This window comes from Peromyscus eremicus, chromosome 2, assembly GCF_949786415.1.
Source record: "Peromyscus eremicus chromosome 2, PerEre_H2_v1, whole genome shotgun sequence".
NCBI lineage: Eukaryota > Metazoa > Chordata > Mammalia > Rodentia > Cricetidae > Peromyscus > Peromyscus eremicus.
The window spans coordinates 138,073,675-138,094,681 of record NC_081417.1 but is presented as its reverse complement, the minus strand read 5'-3'; the positions used below and the strand labels follow the sequence as shown (position 1 = coordinate 138,094,681).

The following is a 21,007-nucleotide window of genomic DNA, read 5'->3' as shown; positions in this document are numbered from 1 at the left end:
GTATGCACTGTTCTGCCTGCATGTGTGCCTACACACCAGAAGAGGGCACCAGATCCCATTACAGATAGCGGTGAGCCATCATGTGGTTGCTGGGAATTGAACTCAGGACCTCTGGAAGAGCAGTCGGTGCTCTTAACCTCTGAGCCATCTCTCCAGCCCTACATCAAATGTTTTAAAGATTGAGATGATGCATTGTAGTATTTACCAAGAATAGGAAGTCAATTGTGTGAAGCTATTAAACAGGATGCTTGATTCTTGTGTGTCTGTGTTTGTGTTTGTGTCTGTGTCTGTCTGTCTGTCCGTCTGTCTGTCTGAGTGTGTATATCTGCACATGTGAATGTGGGTATACATGCAAGTATGTGACCAATGTGTTTAGAGGTTAGAAGACATCTTTAGATATTTTTCCTCAGTCAACATCCACTTTGGGGGAAGATAGTGTTTTTTTCACTGGCCTTGAACTAGCTAGGTAGGCTGGGCTGGCCAGCTAGCAAGCACCAGGGATTCACTTGTCTGTGTCTCCTAGGTGCTAGGATTACATGCCATCATGCCTGTCCTTTTTGTTTTTTTAAGTATGGGTTCTGGGGATCAAACTCCTACAAAGCAGATGCTTTACTGATGGAGTGGTCTCTCCAACCACAGGTTACTTTATTAGTTGTGCCTAGATAATTATCTGTCAACCATCTTTCAGTTTTTAGTATGTAGAGGCTCAGGAGAGTTTTTGAATATGTCAAGAGAGCATATTTGTTTTCTTCACTTTTAGACCAAGGAAGTACATATAGTGGTGATCTTGAATCAGAGGCAGTTTCAACTCCACATAGCTGGGAGGAAGAGCTGAATCATTATGCCTTAAAGTCAAATGCTGTGCAAGAAGCTGATTCAGAACTGAAACAGTTCTCAAAGGGGGAAACAGAACAGGATCTGGAGGCAGATTTTCCATCAGGTCTGTACAGCCTAACCTGACTACTGAGGTCATCTATTTCAGAAGATTGGCAAGGCTCCAAGTTTGCATTATTAAGCAGTTGTGGTGTGTTAGGGATTACCTAGGGCACAAGAGTTTCCTACCTTTATAAATGTGAATGTCTGGCATAAGGTTCTTATGCCTGGTTTATTTGATTTTTTTGCAATTTTTAAAAACTTTTCCAACAGTAACCATTTATGAAAGGTTTCCTTGATAATCAACTTTTCATTTATGTATTAAATCCTTTGTTTTTCTTAAGTATATAACTGAAGTTCTTATATCCCAATCTAAGAATAGACTAATGGTTGTTAATACTTCTTTTTCTGGTTTCTCTTTAAATCTGTATTACATATCTCAATTGTGCTTTCTGATGGTTATCGTAGAATCCTTTGACCCACTTAATAAAGGACAGGGAATCCAGGCACGTGCTCGAACAAGACGGAGACACCGAGATGGCTTCCCCCAGCCCAGACGAAGAGTAAGCAGAAGCTTAACTTTTAGAGTTTGTATTCCTTTGTTTTAGCAATATTTATTAGTTCTTTCTCTTTCCAAAACTTTGTAGCAGCCCAAATCAAGTATTTTCATACATTGTTTTACAAACTTAAGTTTCCATGCCTTTGTTTCTTATGTCAGAAACATGCCACTTATTACGTATTTCTTTGAATCAGAACTTTTTCTTTTGTTTTTAGAATTACAGGTTTTGTTTTATTACTTTAAAAAAGGTTTTTATAGGGGCCTAGCGAGACAGGTCAATGGTAAAGAGCATTTGCTGCTCTTACAGAAGACCAGGATTTCATTGCCAGTCCGTACATGACAGTTCAACTGTCTGTTACTCCGGTCCCAGGGAATCAGATACCCTCTTCTGATCTCTGCAGGCATTGCATACACGCATCACATAGACATAATGCAGGCAGAACACCCATACACATAAAAATAAGTGGGAGGAGCTTTTTATAATCTTTTTTAATGGGCCAATGAGGTTTTCTTAGAGGATAAAGGTGCTTGTCACCAAGGTTTATAACCTGAGTTTGAACCTTGGGACCCACATAGTGGAGGGAGAAATCTGACTACTATAAGTTGTCTTTTGATCTCACACACATATCGACCATAGCATGTGCAGGTCCACATTTGTATGCAAGCCCCTGTACATACAAATAATAAAAAGTAAATAATTTTAAGATGGAATAATAGTCCAGGGGCTGGAGAAACAACTCAGCAATTAAGAGCTCCTGTTCTTGCAGAGGACATGGATTTGCTTCTAACACCCATGTTGTGCAGCTCCAGGCTGCCTGTAACTGGAAATCCAGGGGACCCAACACTCTGTTCTGGATTCCAGGGACTTCTGCACAGACCTGTACTTTAGCCAGTCATATATACATATCATTAAAAATAATTAAAAATTCTAAATATTTTAGTCCCAGCACTCAGGAGACAGAAGCAGGAGGATCTCTAAGTTCAAGGCCAGCCTGGTCTACAGAGAGTTCCAGGACAGACAAGACCACACAGAGAAACCCTGTCTTGAAAAACAAAAAATTAAACAAACATCTAAATTTTCTGTTTTTTGAACTCTAAGTTTAGCTAATTTATATATGTTCTGATAAGCTAACTTTTGTATGATAAAGTATACAAGTTAAATTCTTTTTTTTTTAAAAAAGATTTATTTATTATGTATACAGTGTTTTATATGCATGCACTCCTGCCCGCCAGAAGAGGGCACCAGATCTCATTATAGATGGCTGTGAGCCACCATGTGGTTGCCGGGAACTGAACTCAGGACCTTTGGAAGAACAGCCAGTGCTCTTAACCTCTGAGCCATTTCTCCAGCCCTCACAAGTTAAATTCTTATAGGCTGTTTTTCATATTGAAAGGGTTTTCCCAAAAGATAAGAGGAGGGACCAGTGAGATGGCTCAGTGAGTAAAGGTACTTGCTGCCTAGCCTGAGTTTAATCCTTCCTTCTTCCCCTTCCAGTTACCAGCAACCCTGAACACACATACGCCCAATAGAGTAGTCTTCAACTTTTTTTTGTTGAAAAAATTTTCACCAAATAAACAAAAAGCAAAAACCACCCCCCACACCCCCCCACACCCCCACACCCCCACACCCCACCCCCCACCCAGCACTCGGACAGGCCAGCCTGGTCTGCAGAGCAAGTTCCAGCACAGCCAGGGCTACACAGAGAAACCCTGTCTCCAAAAAAAAAAAAAATATATTAAAAAAAGAGGAAGAACAAACAAGTTCGTACAAGCTTCTTTAATGTTTCCCTCTCCTTCTGATTTTTATAGAGCCCTTCTCACTTCCTTACATTCACAACTTTATATTCTTGTTCTCTCTTTAAAACAAACAAAAATGGGGCTGGAGAGATGCCTCAGAGGTTAAGAGTACTTTACTGCTCTTCCAGATGGACCTGCGTTCAATTCCTAGAGCCCACATGGCAGCTCACAACTGTCTGTAACTCCAGTCCTAGGGTACTAAAACATCAATGTACATAAAATGAATAAATGGTTTAAAAAACAAAACCAAGCAAAAAACAACAAAATGAAACACACACCCAACAGGAAAATTAAAATATACAATCAAAACACAAAATTCCAAACAAAGCAAAACGAAATAAAGTCTACAAAAATACTCTTCATGGAGCATGCCATGAGGTGTAGTTGATATATCCAGGTAGACTTCATTGGAGAAACTAATTTTTTCTTTGTTCGTGGGTTTCAATTGTAGAATAGCATCTTGGTTAGTGGGACCCCCCATGTCTACTTCCCCCTCTTAGGGAGGGGACCCCATCTAGCTTGAAACTGTACAGGTCTTACATTTGTTGCTGTAGTCCCTGTGAGTTCATCTGTGCATCAGTCCTGTTGTGTCTGAAGGACAGTGTTTCCTTAGAGTCCTCCATCATTTGTGCCTCTTACATGTATCCTTATTCTTTAAAACCACGTTTCAGTTGTATTGAAACTTTATAAATTCTAAATATAGTTTGGTGGACTTTAACAAGTAAACACATTGTGTAACCATTGCCATTCATGAACAATTAAATTATATGAAGTATTTCTTAGTCTTTTGTAATCAGTCTTATCCAGATGTTGATAGCCACTAATCTGTTATGTAGATTGATACAAAATGATATTGTTTTGCTGTTACTGAAATTGCAGATAAGTAGTATCATATGGTACTTTCTTCTAGTCTACCTTTTCTGACAGCAGAGGGCCTTTGAGGTTCATCCATGCTGCTTTGTGTCTCAGTGGTTCCATTCCTTTTGTTTCTAAGTAGCATACATTGTATAAAGAGACCAAAATGTGTGCAGCTGCCTAACAAGTGATGCAAATTTTGGGCTATCTAGAGAGTTGTTAGGATCATTCTAGTGTAAATCTTCACATAAACATATGGTTTCATTTTTCTTGAGGAATAGTGTTTAGAAATAAGAATACTAGGTTTTGTGCTAAATATATTTTTAACTGTATAAAAGGTACTGAACTGGGTGTTTTGTTTTACATTCCCACAGGCAGTGTAGGATAGTCCACAAACACCATGATTTTGCAAACACTTGATATTTGTCTGATTTGGATTTTAGCCTTTTTAAATAGATTGTGGATTGTTTGTTTTTGCTCCTGGTTACAAAGGCTTAGTGAACATGTTTTTGTAGGCATTTTTACCATTTGTGAACCGTCTTTGGCAAAATATCTTTGGGTGTGTATACCTAAGACTCTTTTTGGATGTGTGGTGAGTGGTGGTTGTCAGTGAGTTGTAGTCTTTTTGTTTTGTATTTGTTGGTTTTGCTTGTGTGTTTTTAAGAATGAGGTATTATTTTATTGTGTAGTTTTTGTTGGATGGTTGGCCTGTACCTCAGCATTTCTGCTTCTGCCTTTCTACTCCTGTGCATTACTACTCCTGTATTTTTTATATGGTTATAATTCCTTTACTCAATCAGGAATTTTTTTCATATGGCTCATTCATTCATTCCTTCACTGATTTTATTTGCAGTGTTTGGAGTTGAACCCAAGGCCATAGGCATAGTAGACAAGTGCTCTATCCTTAAGCTGCATTCCTGTTGTTTTTGAGATATGGTCTCATGTAACCCATGTTAGCCTAAACCTTCATTGTAGCAGAGGACAACCTTAACTTTTCACCCTCTGCCTCTACTTGTTTTTCTTATTTTGCTTTCTCTTGCTGTGATATAAAACATTCTGACCAAGAGCACCTTTGGAGGAAATGGTTCATTTGCCTTATACTTATTTGTCACGGTCCATCATGGAAGTAAGTCAGGGCAATAACTCAAGGCAGGAACCTAGATGTAAGAACTGATGCAGAGGCTGCAGGTGAATACTGCTCTTCATGGCTTGCTCACTTTGCTTTTCTAAACTCAGTACCACCTGCTCAGGGGTGGTACCACCCCAGTGCGCTGGTTCTTCCTACGTCAATCACTAATCAAAAAAATGCCCCACAGACTTGTCTACAAGCTAATTTGATGGAAGCATTTTCTCAAATGAGGTTCCCTCTTCCAGGTGACCCTAGTTTGTGTCAAGTTGACAAAACACTGCCTAGTACAGTGTCTTTTCTTATTTTTTTTCCTTTTTTTGTTGTTGTTTTTTGTTTTTGTTTTTTGCTTTCTGTTGTTTTCGAGACAGGGTTTCTCTGTGTAGCCCTGGCTGTCCTGGAATTTGCTCTATAAACCAGGCTGGCCTTGAAGTCAGAGATTCACCTGCCTCTGCCTCCTTAGTAGTAGTGGTAGGATTAAAGGTGTGCACCACTACGCCCAGCTTCTTTGTTTACTTAATAATAAATAAAATTCTAATCTATTTATTGTGCTTTACTAGTTTTTATACTTTAATAATTTATGCTTTAAAGTATTCTATCTAAAAGTCATTGTCTCTCACAAGTGGTATCTAAAATAACTTTTTTCTTCAAGAAAAAGCTTTGAAGCCTGCCCTGGAACTCACTCTGTAGACCAGGCTGGCCTGGAACTCACAGAGATCTGCCTGCCTCTGCTTCCTTAGTGCTAGGATTAAAGGCATGCATCACCACTGCCCAGCTCTGTTTTCTTTTAGAAGTTTTATAATTTTGACTTTGATTTTTCTGGACCATTTTGACTTAATTTTTTTACCTGAGTTCAAGTGAAGCTCAAGGCTGGATTTTTTGTACATGGCCGTTCATTTGCTACAGCATCACACTTATGTGAGATCAGCTTTTCCCCTTCAAGTTACACTCGCACTTTTACATAAAAGAATGCTAACCATATATGTAGAAGTCATATTTCTGAAGTATCCATTCAGTTGTATTGATTTTTTTTAAAAAAATATTTTTATGCCATTACCAAGTTCCCTTTTTTTAAAAGAAGATTTTTATTATTTTTAAGAACTGCGTTTGTCTATGTATATGCAGTTGAGTGCAGTTTTCCAAGGAGGCTAGAGATACCAAATCCTGCTGGAGCTGGAGTTGCAGATGATTGTGAGCAGCCTGATAACAGGTGCTGGGACCTAAACTTGGGTTCCTTGCAAGAGTAGTATTTGCTTTTAACCACTGAGGCATCTCTCCAGCCTCCAATACCATCTTTTTAAATCATTGCTTTACAGTGAGTCTTGAAGTCAAAGGTGTAGTCTTTTTTTTTCTTTTTTCTGTTTTATAAGCATTAGTGTTTTTGTTTTTGTTTGCCTTCATGTACATCTGTGTGAGGGTGTCAGATCCCCTGGAACTGGAATCCCAGACAGTTGTGAACTGCCTTGTGGGTGCTGGGAATCAAACCTGGGTCCTCTAGAAGAGCAGTCAGTGCTCTTAACCACTGAGCCATCTCTCTAGACCCAAGTCTTGTTTTTCTAAATTGTAATTTTCATATTTATAAATTTAATTTCTTAATTTTTTTAAAGCCAGCTGGAATTTTCATTGGAGTTATCCTGGATCCATATAGATCATAGAATTGGCATCTCTAGGGAGCTGGAGAGATGGCTCAGAGGTTAAGAGCACTGGCTGCTCTTCCAAAGGTCCTGAGTTCATTTCCCAGCAACCACATGGTGGCTCACCACCATCTGTAATGAGATCTGTTGCCCTCTTCTGGCCTGTAGGGATGCGTGCAGGCAGAACACTGTACACATAATAAATAAATAAACCTTTAAAAAAAAAAAAAAGAAAGAAAGAAAAAAAGAATTGGCATCTCTAGCAGTTGTGCCATTTAGTTCATAAAGATGTTACCTCTCCAATTTATTTATTACTTATTTCATGTACCACTGTGTAGTATGTATCTGAGTATGTGTGTGTGTGTGTGTGTGTGTGTGTGTGTGTGTGTGTGTGTGTTACGTGCACACACACGCATGCATTTAGAGGTCAGAAGTCAGTCCAGTGATTTTTTTTTTTTTTTTTTTTTTTTTTTTTTTTTTTTTTTTTGCTATCAATCTCTACCTTACCTTTGAGACAGGCTCTCTCACTGAGCTCCATGGATCTACCTTTTCTGTCCCCACATGTCCTGTCCCATTGGTGTGTCTCATTCCGCCCAAATAGGGTTGCAGGCACACAGGACCACACTCGCCCCAGGTATTTGTTTGTTTATTTTGGTTTCTCTGTGTAGCCCTGACTGTCCTGGATCTCACTCTGGAGACCAGGCTGGCCTTGAATTCAGAGATCCACCTGCTTCTGCCTCCTGTGTGCTGGGACTAAAGGTGTGCACCACCACCACCTGGCATTTCCCCAGGTTTTTATTACAATTAAATTATGCATATTAATTATATTAATTACTTGTTGGGGTAGAGTCTTACTCTGTAGCCCAGGCCATCCATCCATCCATCTATCCATCCATCCATCCATCCATCCATCCATCCATCCATCTATCCATCTATCCATTCGTCTAGTAGTTTATCAAGACAAGGTTTCTCTGTGTTGTTTTGGAGCTTTCTTAGATCTCACTCTGTAGATCAGGCTGGCCTCAAACTCTCAAAGATCTGCCTGGCTCTGCCTCCCGAGTGCTGGGATTAAAGGTAGGAGCCACCACCACCTGGCACCCAGGCTATTTATTAAGACAGGGTCTCACTCAGTAGCCCAGCTGGCCTCAGACTTGGGGTAATCCTCCTAATTCAGCCTTCTAAGTACTGGCCCTACCTGGTCTGCTACCACACTATATACTTTAAATCATACTATTTTAAAATTTTACTTTTGACTTACAGAAATATGGATGATTTTTGTATTTTCGCCTTACTTTCCTAAAGCTTCATACCACTATATTTCTTAGAATTTTCCACCTGTACAGTTAGATTATCTGTGAATCAAGGTAGTTTAGATTTTTCTTCCTAATCTGAATACCTTTGTTTTGTTTTTTCTTCTGTGTTGAACTCACAGATTTTCCTGCAGTATTGGGTAGTGGTAGAGAAAACTTTGCTTTGTTCTTGCAAAATTGTATTTATTGTTCCTTGAAAGTTTCTTGGCCCAGCCATCACTTCCTGGGTTTAAAGGCATGTGTGCTTCCCAAGCAAAGGCACGAGATTTCAAGTGCTGGGATTAAAGGCGAGTGACTCCCAATACTGCGGTTAAGGGTGTGTGCCAGCAGTGCCTGACTCTGTTTCTCTCCTAGACTGAGTCGATCTCATGTAGTCCAGGGTGGCTTAGAACTCACAGAGATCCAGATGGCCATGCTACCATTGAATTCACTGCATAAACTAAGCAGACCTTCAATTTGAAATTCTTCTAACTCAGTCTGGGACTGTGTCTATACATCACCATATTGAGTTAAGAATTTTTTTTTATTTATATTACCAAATTTATTGTTATAACAACATTCTTTGTAAATTTAAAAAATTTTATGTTAATTATGTGTTTGCCTATATATTTGTCTGTGTACCACATGTGTGCTTGGTACCCAAAAAGTCCAGAAAAGAGCATTGGATCCTATGAAACGAGTCACATATGGTTGTGAGTTGCCATGTGGATACTGGGAGTTGCAGCCATGTCTTCAGGATGAGCAGCCAGTGCTCTTAATTGCTGAGCCATCAGTCCAGTGCCAGTATTCTATTTAAATTTTCAGCATGAGTTCACAAATTAAAATTAGCAATAATGTTATAAATACTATCCCTTATCATTTTGCCTCTATATTTTAGTGTTCTTGGCATTTTATATTTTGATTTTTTATCCTAAATTATTCTAGCTGGAGAATTACCAATGTTAAAAAATTTTTTTTAAAGGACCAACTTCTATTTTACCAGTTTTAAAAAAAGTTTTCCCCCATTATTTTTATATTTTCTTCTTGTTTAATGTTTTCATTAACACATTAATTATACATAACAATGGGTTTCATGATATTTTCGTACAAGCACATGGTGTATTTAGATGACACGTGCACACATACTCCCACACGCGTGCACACAACACACACACACACACACACACACACACACACACACACACACACTCATGCATGCACGCACACACGCCTGTTCTCCTTTTTGGTCCCTGTCCCAGTCATTCTCTTCCTATTTCTATCTAACTTCCCTTTTACTTCCATGATGTCTGGGGTTTTTTTTTTTGTTGTTGTTTGTTTTGTTTTTTAAAACTTTCCCTCATAAGTTTCATTAGGGTTGCTTATAGGAGCCGCCTCTTCTCCCTCATAGACTGTTCATGGCATATTAACATTGTTAATAGGGAGCTGTGGGGCTATATCAGCCCCTTTTCTCTTTGCTTTGGTCTTTTTGAGACAGTCATACTGTGTGGCCATGTCTGGCTTCAGTTTGCTAAGTAGATCATGCTAGCCTCAAAATTGCAATGAGCCTCTGCCTCCCAAGTGCTGAGATTACTGGTGCGTGCCATCATGGTTAGCCTTCGTTATCTTTGGGTTTTAATCTGGTCTTCTTTTTTAGTTTTTTAAGACAGAAAGTTTAGGTTGTAGATCTTAGGAATCTCTTTATTCCAGTTTTCTTTCTTTTCTTTTCAACATTAGTGGGACTAGCACCCCAAGCTTCATGAATGCACATGTTCTACCTGAGTTAATGCCAGAGCTCTTGCAGTTTTGTAGAAGCTTGTAGCTATTTTAGATATCCCACTCTAAGCACTGCATTTGCTCCGTCACAGAATTCTTTAAGTTTTATGCTTTTCATTTAAGATTACAGAATTTTCTTATTATAGCTATAATTTCTTTCTTGACCTATGCAATATTTATAAGTATACTATTAATTTATGACGAGATTTTTCTTGACATTTTTCCATTATTGGCTTTAAGTCTAATTCTTGTGTAAAGAATTTACTGAGACCTATTTTATAGCTTGAAATATGACCCATTCAAGTAAGCTTGTACTACATCATATGGTAATGGCTATATTTCAGTTACCTAAATGTTGATAATTACTGTGGTGATTCTTTATCATATGAATTGGATTAGATGATTTCTTGGTGTTTTGAGACAGGGTTTCATGTAGTCCCGGCTGGCCTTGAGCTTTCCATGGATCTGAGAATGACCTTGTATTTCTCCTAATCCTCTTGCCTCCACTTCCCAAGTGCTATAACAGGTAGGTGTGTGTCACCATGCCTGAAAGGATAAGATTGTCTTACAACCCTTTCAGCTCTGAATTCTGAATCTTTAGGGTATAAAAATAAATTCTTTATTCAGAAGGATTATTCTCTTTGCAACTCTGAGAACTCAGATCTTAAAATTCCAAGGCTAAGTTTTATAGTTTGTGAATTTTCGGAATTCTCACAGGGGAGGAAGAAGTCTTTAGTACCTGTGGAGCCCAGGAGTCTTATTCAAGGAGCCTTGCAAGGGTGTTCAGTGTCTGGAATGACACTGAAGTATATGTATGGAGTGAATGCCTGGAAGAACTGGGTTCAGTGGAAAAACGCCAAGGAAGAACAGGGAGATCTGAAGTGCGGAGGTAAGTACTCATTATACACTGTGTCGGGGCAAATACAGGAAATAGAAACGAAGTCATAAATGTATTCAAAGAAGATTAACCCGAAGATGTTACTATGTAGAGCTTGGTTTTACTCAATCCCACTTTATTATTGTTACTTACCTGTCTCATTTGTCCCATCAGGAGGCGAACATGCCTCTCCTAGTCCAGGTTCTGACTCCTTAGGAAGTGTTCAAGACCAGTCACTCTCTCAAGAATCCTCAGACCAAGGTTGTAAAGGTAAAACTTGCTTCTGTCTCTTTTCTATAAATTACTTATAATATTGGTGTTTAGAGAATATTTTATGTGCATGAATGTTTTGCCTGTATATGTATCTGTGGAACACATGCATGTCTGGTGCATCCAGAGGCCAGAAGAGTGTACTAGATCTCCTAGAACTAGAGTTACAGGCAATTAGGAATCATGTGGGTGCTGAGAATCGAACCTGGGTCCTCTGGAACAACAGCCCCGAGCCTTCTCTCCAGCTCCTAATAAAATTGTTGATTTAAGTTTGTAAACTGACCAGATGTGTTAGTCCCAGCACTGCAATGGAAGGAGGATCAAAAGAGTTCAGGGTCATTTTCAGGTGCATGGTGAGGTCAAGGCCCCAGTAAAGAAGAAGGTTTTGCTGAATTGAGTTTTAAAATGTGAGGTTTTAAATTTTAAGAAAGAGTGATTAATTTCATATCTCAAGTTCTAAAGATGTTACTATTGTAGGCAAAATTGTAGCTTCTGATACTGAGTTTATAAAGCACATGTAAGAATTTTATTTTAGTTTGATTATCTTTTTTAATATTTCATTCCGACCATGCAGTGGTGGCACACGCCTTTAATCCCAGCACTCGGGAAGCAGAGCCAGGTGGACCTCTGTGAGTTTGAGGCCATTCTATGTGCATTAGTGTTTTGCCGTGGGTTTTAGGTCACTTGAAACTGGAGTTGCAGACAGTTGTGAGATGCCATGTGGGTGCTGGGAGTTGAACCCGGGTCCTCTGTAAAAGCATCCAGTGCTCTTAGCCACTGAGCCATCTCTCCAACTCCAGGAATTTTATTTTTAAGCTTACAGATGATTCCAGATAATTTGCTTGAGTCCTCTTTCTGTATGGTAAACCATATGAAACACTTAAGAATTTTGTGATATTTTGGGTGAAAAAATACCAAGAAAAGACTTGCTGCTTCTTTAGGAATATTCCCTGCCATCAAGATCCTTGTGGTTTTAGAAAATTTTTAAGATTTATTTTGTGTATATGAGTGTTTTTCCTGTATTTATGTACATGTACCACATGTGTGATTGGTAGCTGAGGAGGTCAGAAGACGTTAGTTCCCTGGGACTATGTGTGTCACCACGTCGGTTCTGGGAAACAAGCTGGGAAACACAGAGCAACAAGTGCTTGTGTCTGCCAAGCATCTCCCCAACCCCAAGGTCCAGATGCCTTTTAATGTTTGTTTCATTTCACTCTCATCATTTTGGAGTCAAAGAATTCAAACGCAACAGTGTAGTTTTAGACTTTCATAAGGTTTCCCTGTTGTGATCTGCTAGTATAGATTAATTTTAGTTTTGTATTTTGCTTTTTGTTACTTTGTGTTTTATATTTATAGAATCATTATGGATGAAGTGAGTATGTTTGTTGTAACTTTTTCTTTTAATAAAAGAGAGTTTAATTTGGGGGCTTACCATTTCAGAGGATTAGAATCCATGACCATCACAGTAGGCAATATGGCAGCAGGCTGACATGAGCAGTAGCAGAGAGCTTACATTATGAGACACAACCACAGAGAGAGCTAACTGAAAATGGCATGAGTATTTTGAAAGCCAGCCCCCAGTGACACACCTTGTTCGACCTCACCTCCTAATGCTTCCCAAATAGTACCACCAAATGGGAACCAGGCAAATATATAAGCCTATGGGGCCATTCTCAGTCAAAGTACCACATTCCACTCCCTGGCCCCCATAGGCTTGTAGCTATATCATAATGCAAAGTGCGTTCAGTCCAACTTGAAAAGTCCTCATCATCTATAACCGTCTCAACACTGTTTCAAAGTTCAAAGTTTTCTGAGACTCAAGGCAATCTCTTACCTGTAACCTGTAAAATCAAAAAGCAGATTATGTACTTCTAATGTGCATTGACACAGAGTATTCATTAATGTTCCCAAAAGGAGGAAAGGAGGCATAGTGAGGAAGTTCTGGACCAAAGCAAGACCAAAACTCATCAGGGCAAACTCTTAATCCTCTAGTTCTGTGTCTGATGTCAGAGGTTTTTTTAGATAGTTCTGAGCTGGTTTCATTCCCTGTCTGCAGCTATCCTTGGTAGCTATCTCATGGCTCTGGCATCTCGAATATCTGGGGCTGTCCAGTGCAATCCAACCTTTACTTTCACAGTTTCACAAAATGGTCTTTCTGGTTCTGCAGGAAGGGACTCCACTGCTACATGCCTCTAAAGACAGAACCACATGGCCAACATTGCCAGGTCCTGTTGCCTGCTTGGGATAGAGCTTGGCCCCCTTGAATCGTATTTGCATAAGCTTTCATTTATTGCTAATTTATTTATTGGTTTGGGTTTTGGTTTGAGATTTTCCTGCTGTACCTTCTCTTTTACAAGTGAGTAACTATATCAGGTTTTGTCTTTTGTTGCTAGTAATCTATTTGCTGGTCTTGGAGTACACGAATTCTCATCAGAACAGATGTTGCTGCTCTGTGTTGTGATGACTCACACTCCCTACAGATATAAGTGCTACCTTGCTGCTCCTAAGATTCTATGAATACCCTCCTGTTTGCAGGTTGTGCCTGTAACCATTCCCCTGTCGTATAGCAGTCTTTATTGAAGGAACAAAGAGAGCCAGATGCAGTGCCAGATACAGTTCCTGTGTCTTCAGCTATTTGGAGGCAAAGGCAGGAGGATTAATTGAGCTTACAACTTCAATACCAGCCTTGGCAACTTAGTAAAACCCCAACTTAAAAAAATGTGGGTGGAGAATGGTAGGAGTCAAAGTAGACTGGTAGCTGAGCAGTAGTGGCTCATGCCTTTAATCCCAGCACTTGGGAGACAGAGGCAGACAGATCTCTGAGTTCAAGGCCTACAGAACGAGTTTTAGGACAGCCAGGACTAGACAGAGAAACACCCTGTCTTAAAAAACAACCCCTCCCCCCAAACAACAACAACAACAAAAGAACAAAAGTAGACTGGAAGTATTGTTTTAGAGTACCAAGTCTCAGTGTGGTAGTCACAGGAGCTGCCTGGCTTTTTCTACTTCTCATTTGTCCACAGAATACTACAGAATGTCTGTTACTTAGCAGACAGTATGATGAATGCAGGAGTAAAAAGATCAAGAATGGTCCCAGGATTCTTCTCCCTTTGCCTTGTGGAGAACCACAGGTGTATCTTTGGGAAAAAGTAAGACTGTTGAAATGCAGAAGAGCAGTGATAAAAAGGTTCATAATCCAAAACACAGGTTAGCGCATTCCAGTAGGATCTGGACAAACAGGGGAACTCTCCTGCTGGAATTGTAGCTTTTCATTTTCTTCAAAATCTTAGTATGACACACGAAACTCATTGTAGTTCACCTTAATTTGCTCTTATTTTCTTCTTGTTCCCCAGTTTCTCTGAACCATTTTGTTTAGTGGCCTAGGAACAGCAGTACTGTATCCTAACATAGTATTTTATGGCATTTGAAATGACCTATAGTAAGTTCTGAGAAAAAGAAAGGTAAGCAGCATTTCTTTTGTGGCTCTTCCCAGGCCATTAATATACCAGTAGGCTTTTACTAGTCAGCCCTGGGAGGTCTTTGAATTCTTCAGAGGTAAATATAGTATTGTGTTTTCCAAATTTATCAGATCTTAGAAACCCAGTTTTCGGGGGCTGGAAGGATGCCTCAGAGGTTAAGAGCACTGTTGTTCTGTTCAATTCCCAGCATCCACATGGTGGCTCACAACCATCTGTAATGAGATTTGGTGCCCTCTTCTGGCCTGCAGGCAGAACACTATACATAATAAATAAATCAAAGAATGCTTTCAAAAGAAAGAAAAGAAACCCAGTTTTCTCCAATTTCCACATAGAGCTAGTGGGTTTTGTTTTGAGATAAGATTTCATATGTCTGAAGCTGGCCTTGAAATTCTATAGGTAGCAAGGTTGTCCTCAAACTCCTGATCTGCCTGTGCTCCTAAACCTGGGATTACAGACATGTGCCACCATGTCAGTTTATTTGGTGCTTGCAGTTGAGGCAGGCCTTGTGCATACTGCAGACACTCTGCCTGCTGCATTACAGCTAGTCTAGGGTGAATATTTATGCAGTGGTCTCTGGGAAATCTCTTGCATCCTCAGGTTTGCTTTCTTTGCTGGTCTGCCTTTTCAATCTTCATTTCTTGTGGTCTGGACGTAGGATTGCTTCCTCCAGACTCTTCCCTATTAGATCTCATTCATTTTTTCGTTGAGAGAAGGTTCTTACTAGGTAGCCTTGGTTGTCCTGTCCTTTGTCATATAGACTAGGCTGCCCTCGAATTCAAAAGAGATCTACCTGTTGCTGCCTCCCAAGTGCTGAAATTAAAGGCATACACCACTTCTTTTGTTTACTTTTATAGAGTCCTATTAAACAAAACTTCTGTCATAATACCTATTGCACCACATGCAGTAAACTATCTTTATTTCTCTATTTTATTTTGTTTTGTTTTGTTTTTTTTTGAGCTGAGGACCGAACCCAGGGCCTTGCGCTTGCTAGGCAAGCGCTCTACCACTGAGCTAAATCCCCAACCCCATTTCTCTATTTAAAAAAAAAAAAAAACTTAGGTCAGGATCTGTTATTTGACTGGTTGGTTGATTTTTGAGACCGTTTTTCTGTGTGGCCTAGGCTAGCCTGGATCTCAGAGTCTTCCTGCCTCAGCTTCTTGAGTACTGGGACTACAGGTGTGTGCTGTCATGCTTGTTTTACAATGACTTTGTGATCCAGTCCAGTGTTTATGACACAGTGGTACCAGTGTTGATTCAGTGAACAGTGGTGTTGCTGCATTTCTGCGAGTTACTGTTTCAGATGTGTTCTTCCTTTCTACAGTCCGCTCTATGAAGCTGAAGGAAGATATTCTGTCCTGCACTTTTGCTGAGTTGAGTTTGGGATTATGCCAGTTTATTCAAGAGGTGCGGAGACCAAATGGTGAAAAATATGACCCAGACAGTATCTTATACTTGTGCCTTGGAATTCAGCAGGTATCAATTTCAATAACATAAATTTGATTGTGGTTTTTATCATCTGAGATAACTTGGGACTTGTTGAAAATTAATGTATACTGTGATTTGTATTGTCTTAAACTATTTCCTTAGTGAGCAGCTGTCTTAGTTTAAAAGTCTTACACACAGCCTTTGTAAACTAAACTGGGACTATTGGTAGAATAATAGGCATGGGGGGCGGGTTGTGTACTTCATAGTTAAATGAACAAAAAGGGCATAAAATGCAGTCTACCTAGAAGCAACTAAGGTTTTTCGAGACATGGTTTCTCTGTAGTTGTGGAGCCTGTCCTGGATCTCGCTCTGTCAACCAGGCTGGCCTCGAACTCCCAAAGATCCACTTGGCTCTGCCTCCTGAGTTCTGGGATTAAAGACGAGCACCACTGTCGCCCAGCAAACGAAACATTTTTATGGCTTTTAGGAATTGAACTCAGTTCCCCAGGCTTGCAGGGCAAACACCTTATTGACTGAGCCATCTCCTCATGTGTAAATGTTTTATTTGCACTTTTAAAGTACAAAGTAAAATAATAGATACACAGGTACTTACATTTACAAAGATTTGTTCAAAAGTTGTTCATAAGAGTGCTATAATATGAGAATTCTTGCAACTGGAGGCAATGCATATTTTCTACAGCAATTTGAGTATAGTATTTAGGAATGTTTCCCCCTCCCCCCAATTTTTGTTTAGTATCTCTTCAGCATTTGTATCTGGCTAGAACTTGTTTGGTTCATGCCTCTATAATCCTAGTACTGAGGTTGCTGAAGCAGGAGAATTACAAGTTTGGGGGCAGTTACATAGTCGTAAATCAGAAATCACTCATCACAGTTGAAGTTCTGACAAGTTTGTAAAGTTACTTGGTATAGTTCATGCTCACCAAATGTGAGAGCTAAGTAAATAGTGAGTAATTATAAAATTGAGCATATTACTTAACCAATAAGTTTATTTATAAATTAGAATATTGGTGTGATAACATCCTTGCACTCTCAGCTTTTTTTTAATTTATTTATTCATTATATATACACACACACACACACACACACACACACACACACACACACACACACAGTGTTCTGCATGTATGCCTGCATGTCAGAAGAGGGAACCAGATCTCATTACAGATGGTTGTGAGCCACCATGTGGTTGCTGGGAATTGAACTCAGAACCTCTGGAAGAAGAGCCAGTGCTCTTAACTGCTGAGCCATCTCTCCAGCCCTTAGGATGAGGCAGGATGACTGCAAGTTCAAGGACAGCCTAGGCTACATAGTGAGACCTCTATTTATCTATCTCAAAAAAATAGTAAGGCTTAGTGACACATGAGTATATTAAGTCTTTCAATAAACAAAGGACAAATTGTGTTTATTACTATATAATGACAGTGATATGAATTCATAAGAAGATGAAATAAAAAATGTGGGCAATGGTTATTGTCTGGGTGGTATGAGTATGACTGTTCTTAAACAAGGTGGGATTTTCTGTTTGTTTGTTGTTTTGTTTTGTTTTGTTTTTACTCACAAAAGTAAGTGCCATGTTCAGTGGCACACACCTATCATTCCAGCACTCAGGAGTCAGAGGCAAGAAGATATCTGTGAGTCCAGGACAGCCAGGACTACATACAATGCCCTGTCTCAAAAAAATAAAACAAAACAAAGTAACTTGTGGTCTGGAGAAATGACTCAGCAGTTAAGAAGGCTGGCTGCTCTTGAAAGGACCTGCGTTTGATTCCTAATACCCACATGTCTTTCAACAAGTGCATGCCTTGTGCGTTCAGAGATTACAGGAAGGGGTCAGATAAATTTTCCTGAACTGGAGTTGTAGACAGTTGTGAGCTGCTATTTAGATGCTGGGAACATAATCCACGTCTTACAAGAATATTAAGTGTTCTTAATTGTTGAACCAATATCTCTAGCTCCTTGTTAGTATTTTTGCTTTGCTTTGCTGTGTGTGTCTGTGCCTCTGTCTGTCTGTCTGAGGGACAAAGGTGAGAAGTATGTATTTGTACATGTGTGTGTGTTTGTGGGGGGGGGGGGGGGAATGCACATTCATGTCCTGGATGTCAAGTATCTCTGCTTCATTCCCTTGAGGCAGGTTATCTCACTGAACCTGAAGCATGCTGTTTCAGTTAGACTGACTTGTCATATTTCAGAGGTCTGCCTGTCTCCACACTCCAGTGCCGCGGTTTCAGGCCCATCTGGCTATGCATAGCTTGTATTTGGGTGTTGGGGATTCAAACTCAGGTCCCTATGCTTGTACAGCAAGTGTTCTTATCCACTAAGCCATCTCCCCAGCCCTGTTTTACAGTTTTTATTTAGTAGAGTGGGGTCCATACAACATACAACTTGCAACTTATTTCTTTCAGTGAAGGATACCCTCTAGATTAATGTGAGCTGAACTCTTTTTTTCTTCCTCCCTTCCTTTCCATTTTTTTCTCTCCTCTCTCCCTCTCTCCTCTCTGATCCTCCCCCTACCCCTCAAGAAAGCAGAGATGATCACAGGAAGTTGGAGGCTAGCTAGGGTTGTAGAGACCAAACTCAAGTACTGCTTGTGCAGAAAAGTGCTTTATGAACAGCCATCTCATTCCCCTAAATTTATTTTTTTATACATGAAAACATAAAAATTGTGTATTAGTGGAGCATCATGTAATATTTTGATACAAATTTATATTGTAGATCAAATTAACTATCTCTTGAACCATTTATCATTTTCTTGTGGTACGAACATTAAAATCCTTTCTCCCCCCCCCCTTTAAAAAAATATTCATTCATTTTGAGGCAGGCATGCCATGGTGCACTTTGTAGAGATCAGAGGACATCTTGTGGGAATCTGTTCTCTCTGTGTATTTTGTGGTTCCTGGGGATTAAACTCAGGCTACTAAGTTTGACAGCTAGTGTTTTCACTCCTGAGCCATCTTTTTGGCTTTTTTTTCTTCCCATCTTTCGAAATGTACAGCATATTACTATTATCTGTAGTCCCTCTTCTGTATTAATACTCCAGAACATCTTGCTTCTAAGTAGCTGCATATCCATAGTTTAAAAGTTTTAGATACTACATGTAAAGCATGTAAAAAAAATGAGATCATTTTGTGTTTGTCTTTCTATACTGAGCATATTTAAGTTAGCATAATATTTTCCAAGCCTGGTAGGCCCCATGTCCCAAGGTGTTCCACAGCCTCCCCAAACAGTTAGCTGTTGACCATGTTTTCAAACACACAAGCATAGGGGAACATTTCACATTCAAATCTAGCAGACACTGGTTGACTTCATAATTTGGTTGCTGTGAGTAATGCTGGAATGAACCTAGAATACTAGCAATAGGCTGGAGAGAGGGCTCAGTCTTGAAAGTTCATGCTGCATGAGCATAAGAACCTGAGTTGAGAGTCTTAGAAACTTGGGAGAAAGGTGGCATGGGGGTGTCTGCCTGTAACCCCAGCGCTGGGGTGGCAGACCCTGAAGCTTATTGGCAGCCTGCCTAAAAAAAAATCAGCGATCTTCAGTTTCCATGAAAGTTTCACAAATAGACTAAATGAGGAAACTTACCTGTGGTGATATTTTGTTTGTACTCTAACACATTTGCCTTTGTTACTTTGTTTATTTGTACTCTAACAAACAAGCCACTCTTCTCACCACTGCCAAATCCTCAGGCTGAAAGGGAGGCGAGATCCTGTCTCCATGAATCCTCAGACTGAATTGCCTCCGAGTCCTCAACCAAAGGGGCCCCAAACTCCTCTTTCCTCCTCCCTTGTATTCCTTTCTCTGCCCAGCCGTATCACTTTCTCTCTCAACCTTCCTAGTGCTGGGATTAAAGGCATGTGACTCTCAAATACTGGGCTTAAAGGTGTGTGCCACCACTGCCTGGCTCTGTTTCTGTTTTAGACTGGATTAATCTCATGTAGTTCAGGGTGGCTTTGAACTTACAGGGATCCAAATGGATCTCTGCCTCCCGAGGTCTAGGATTAAAGGTATGTGCCACCACTGCTTGGCCTCTATGTTTAATCTAGTGGCTGGCTCTGTCCTCTGATCTTCAGACAAATTTTATTTGTTAAAGTACAAACAAAATATCACCACACTTACCCAATATTGTCCTTGGCCTGCATGTGTTTGTATGAACACAAAAACATGCATGTTTCCCTCCTGTATGTTATAAGGATTTTTTTATTAATGTCTATGAGTATTTTGCACCTCGTGTGTGCCTGGTGCCCATGGAGGCCAGAAGAGGGCATCTTATCCCTGAAAATCTGGAGTTACAGGTAGTTGTGAACTGTCATGTGGGTGCTGAGAGTTGAACCTGGGTCCTCTTTTGAGAGCTTAACCGCTGAGCCCTCTTTTCAGCCTTTATAATGAGATTCTGAGAATACTCATTAGATAGTGACTTATGGCCTTGCTAGCAGGAGTCATCCTCATTTCTTTTGGACTACTATTCTTTAATTTGCATTATTCTAATGAGTTTACTTTGTGGCTTCCATGTCCATTTTCCCAGTTTTTGTTCTTTTTCTTGTGTTAAGACAGGGTTTCATATCTCTTAGGCTGGCCTGTAACTCACTATGAGGATGACATTAACTTCTGCCTCCTCGGGATTGTAGCCATATATTTGCCCACACCTCTAATCCCAGCACTTGGGAGGCAGAAGAAAGTGGATTTCTGTGAGTTTGATGGTAGCCTGGTCTACATTGTGCGTTACAGGCCACCCTGAGCTATGTAAAGAGACCCTGTCCCCCATACCCCCAAAAAATATTTTGAAATTCCATATGAACTTTAAAATTGGCTTTTCCATTTCTGCTCCTCCCCCAATATGGCCATTTTGATTAGATAAAAGGTTGTGTTGCATGCACAGATTATTTGAACAATATTGTTATCTGGCCAAATCAAGTCTTGTGTCTGTCTGTCCACTTACCTACGTCTTCTATAATTTTCACATTCCGTTGCAGCTTGTAGTTGGATTTAAGTCCTCCTTAGGTTTTTGTTGTTGTTTTTAGTTGTGTATATATGT

At 39.8% G+C, this 21,007-nt stretch overlaps 1 protein-coding gene across 5 annotated transcripts in view; it reads left to right on the top strand.

Annotated features, from left to right (window-relative positions):
- The window catches only part of LOC131904056 (zinc finger MYM-type protein 4), a 123,022-nt gene that overhangs the window by 84,981 nt on the left and 17,034 nt on the right, over positions 1–21,007 (top strand). For 4 of the 5 annotated variants that reach the window (XM_059254980.1, XM_059254979.1, XM_059254981.1 and 1 more), the window contains 5 exons: positions 761–940; positions 1,342–1,436; positions 10,624–10,795; positions 10,958–11,053; positions 15,854–16,005. In XM_059254980.1, the coding sequence (XP_059110963.1) occupies positions 761–940; positions 1,342–1,436; positions 10,624–10,795; positions 10,958–11,053; positions 15,854–16,005 (695 nt within the window). The remainder of the gene's footprint in view (positions 1–760; positions 941–1,341; positions 1,437–10,623; positions 10,796–10,957; positions 11,054–15,853; positions 16,006–21,007) is intronic. The other variant, XM_059254982.1, reaches the window with a different exon arrangement.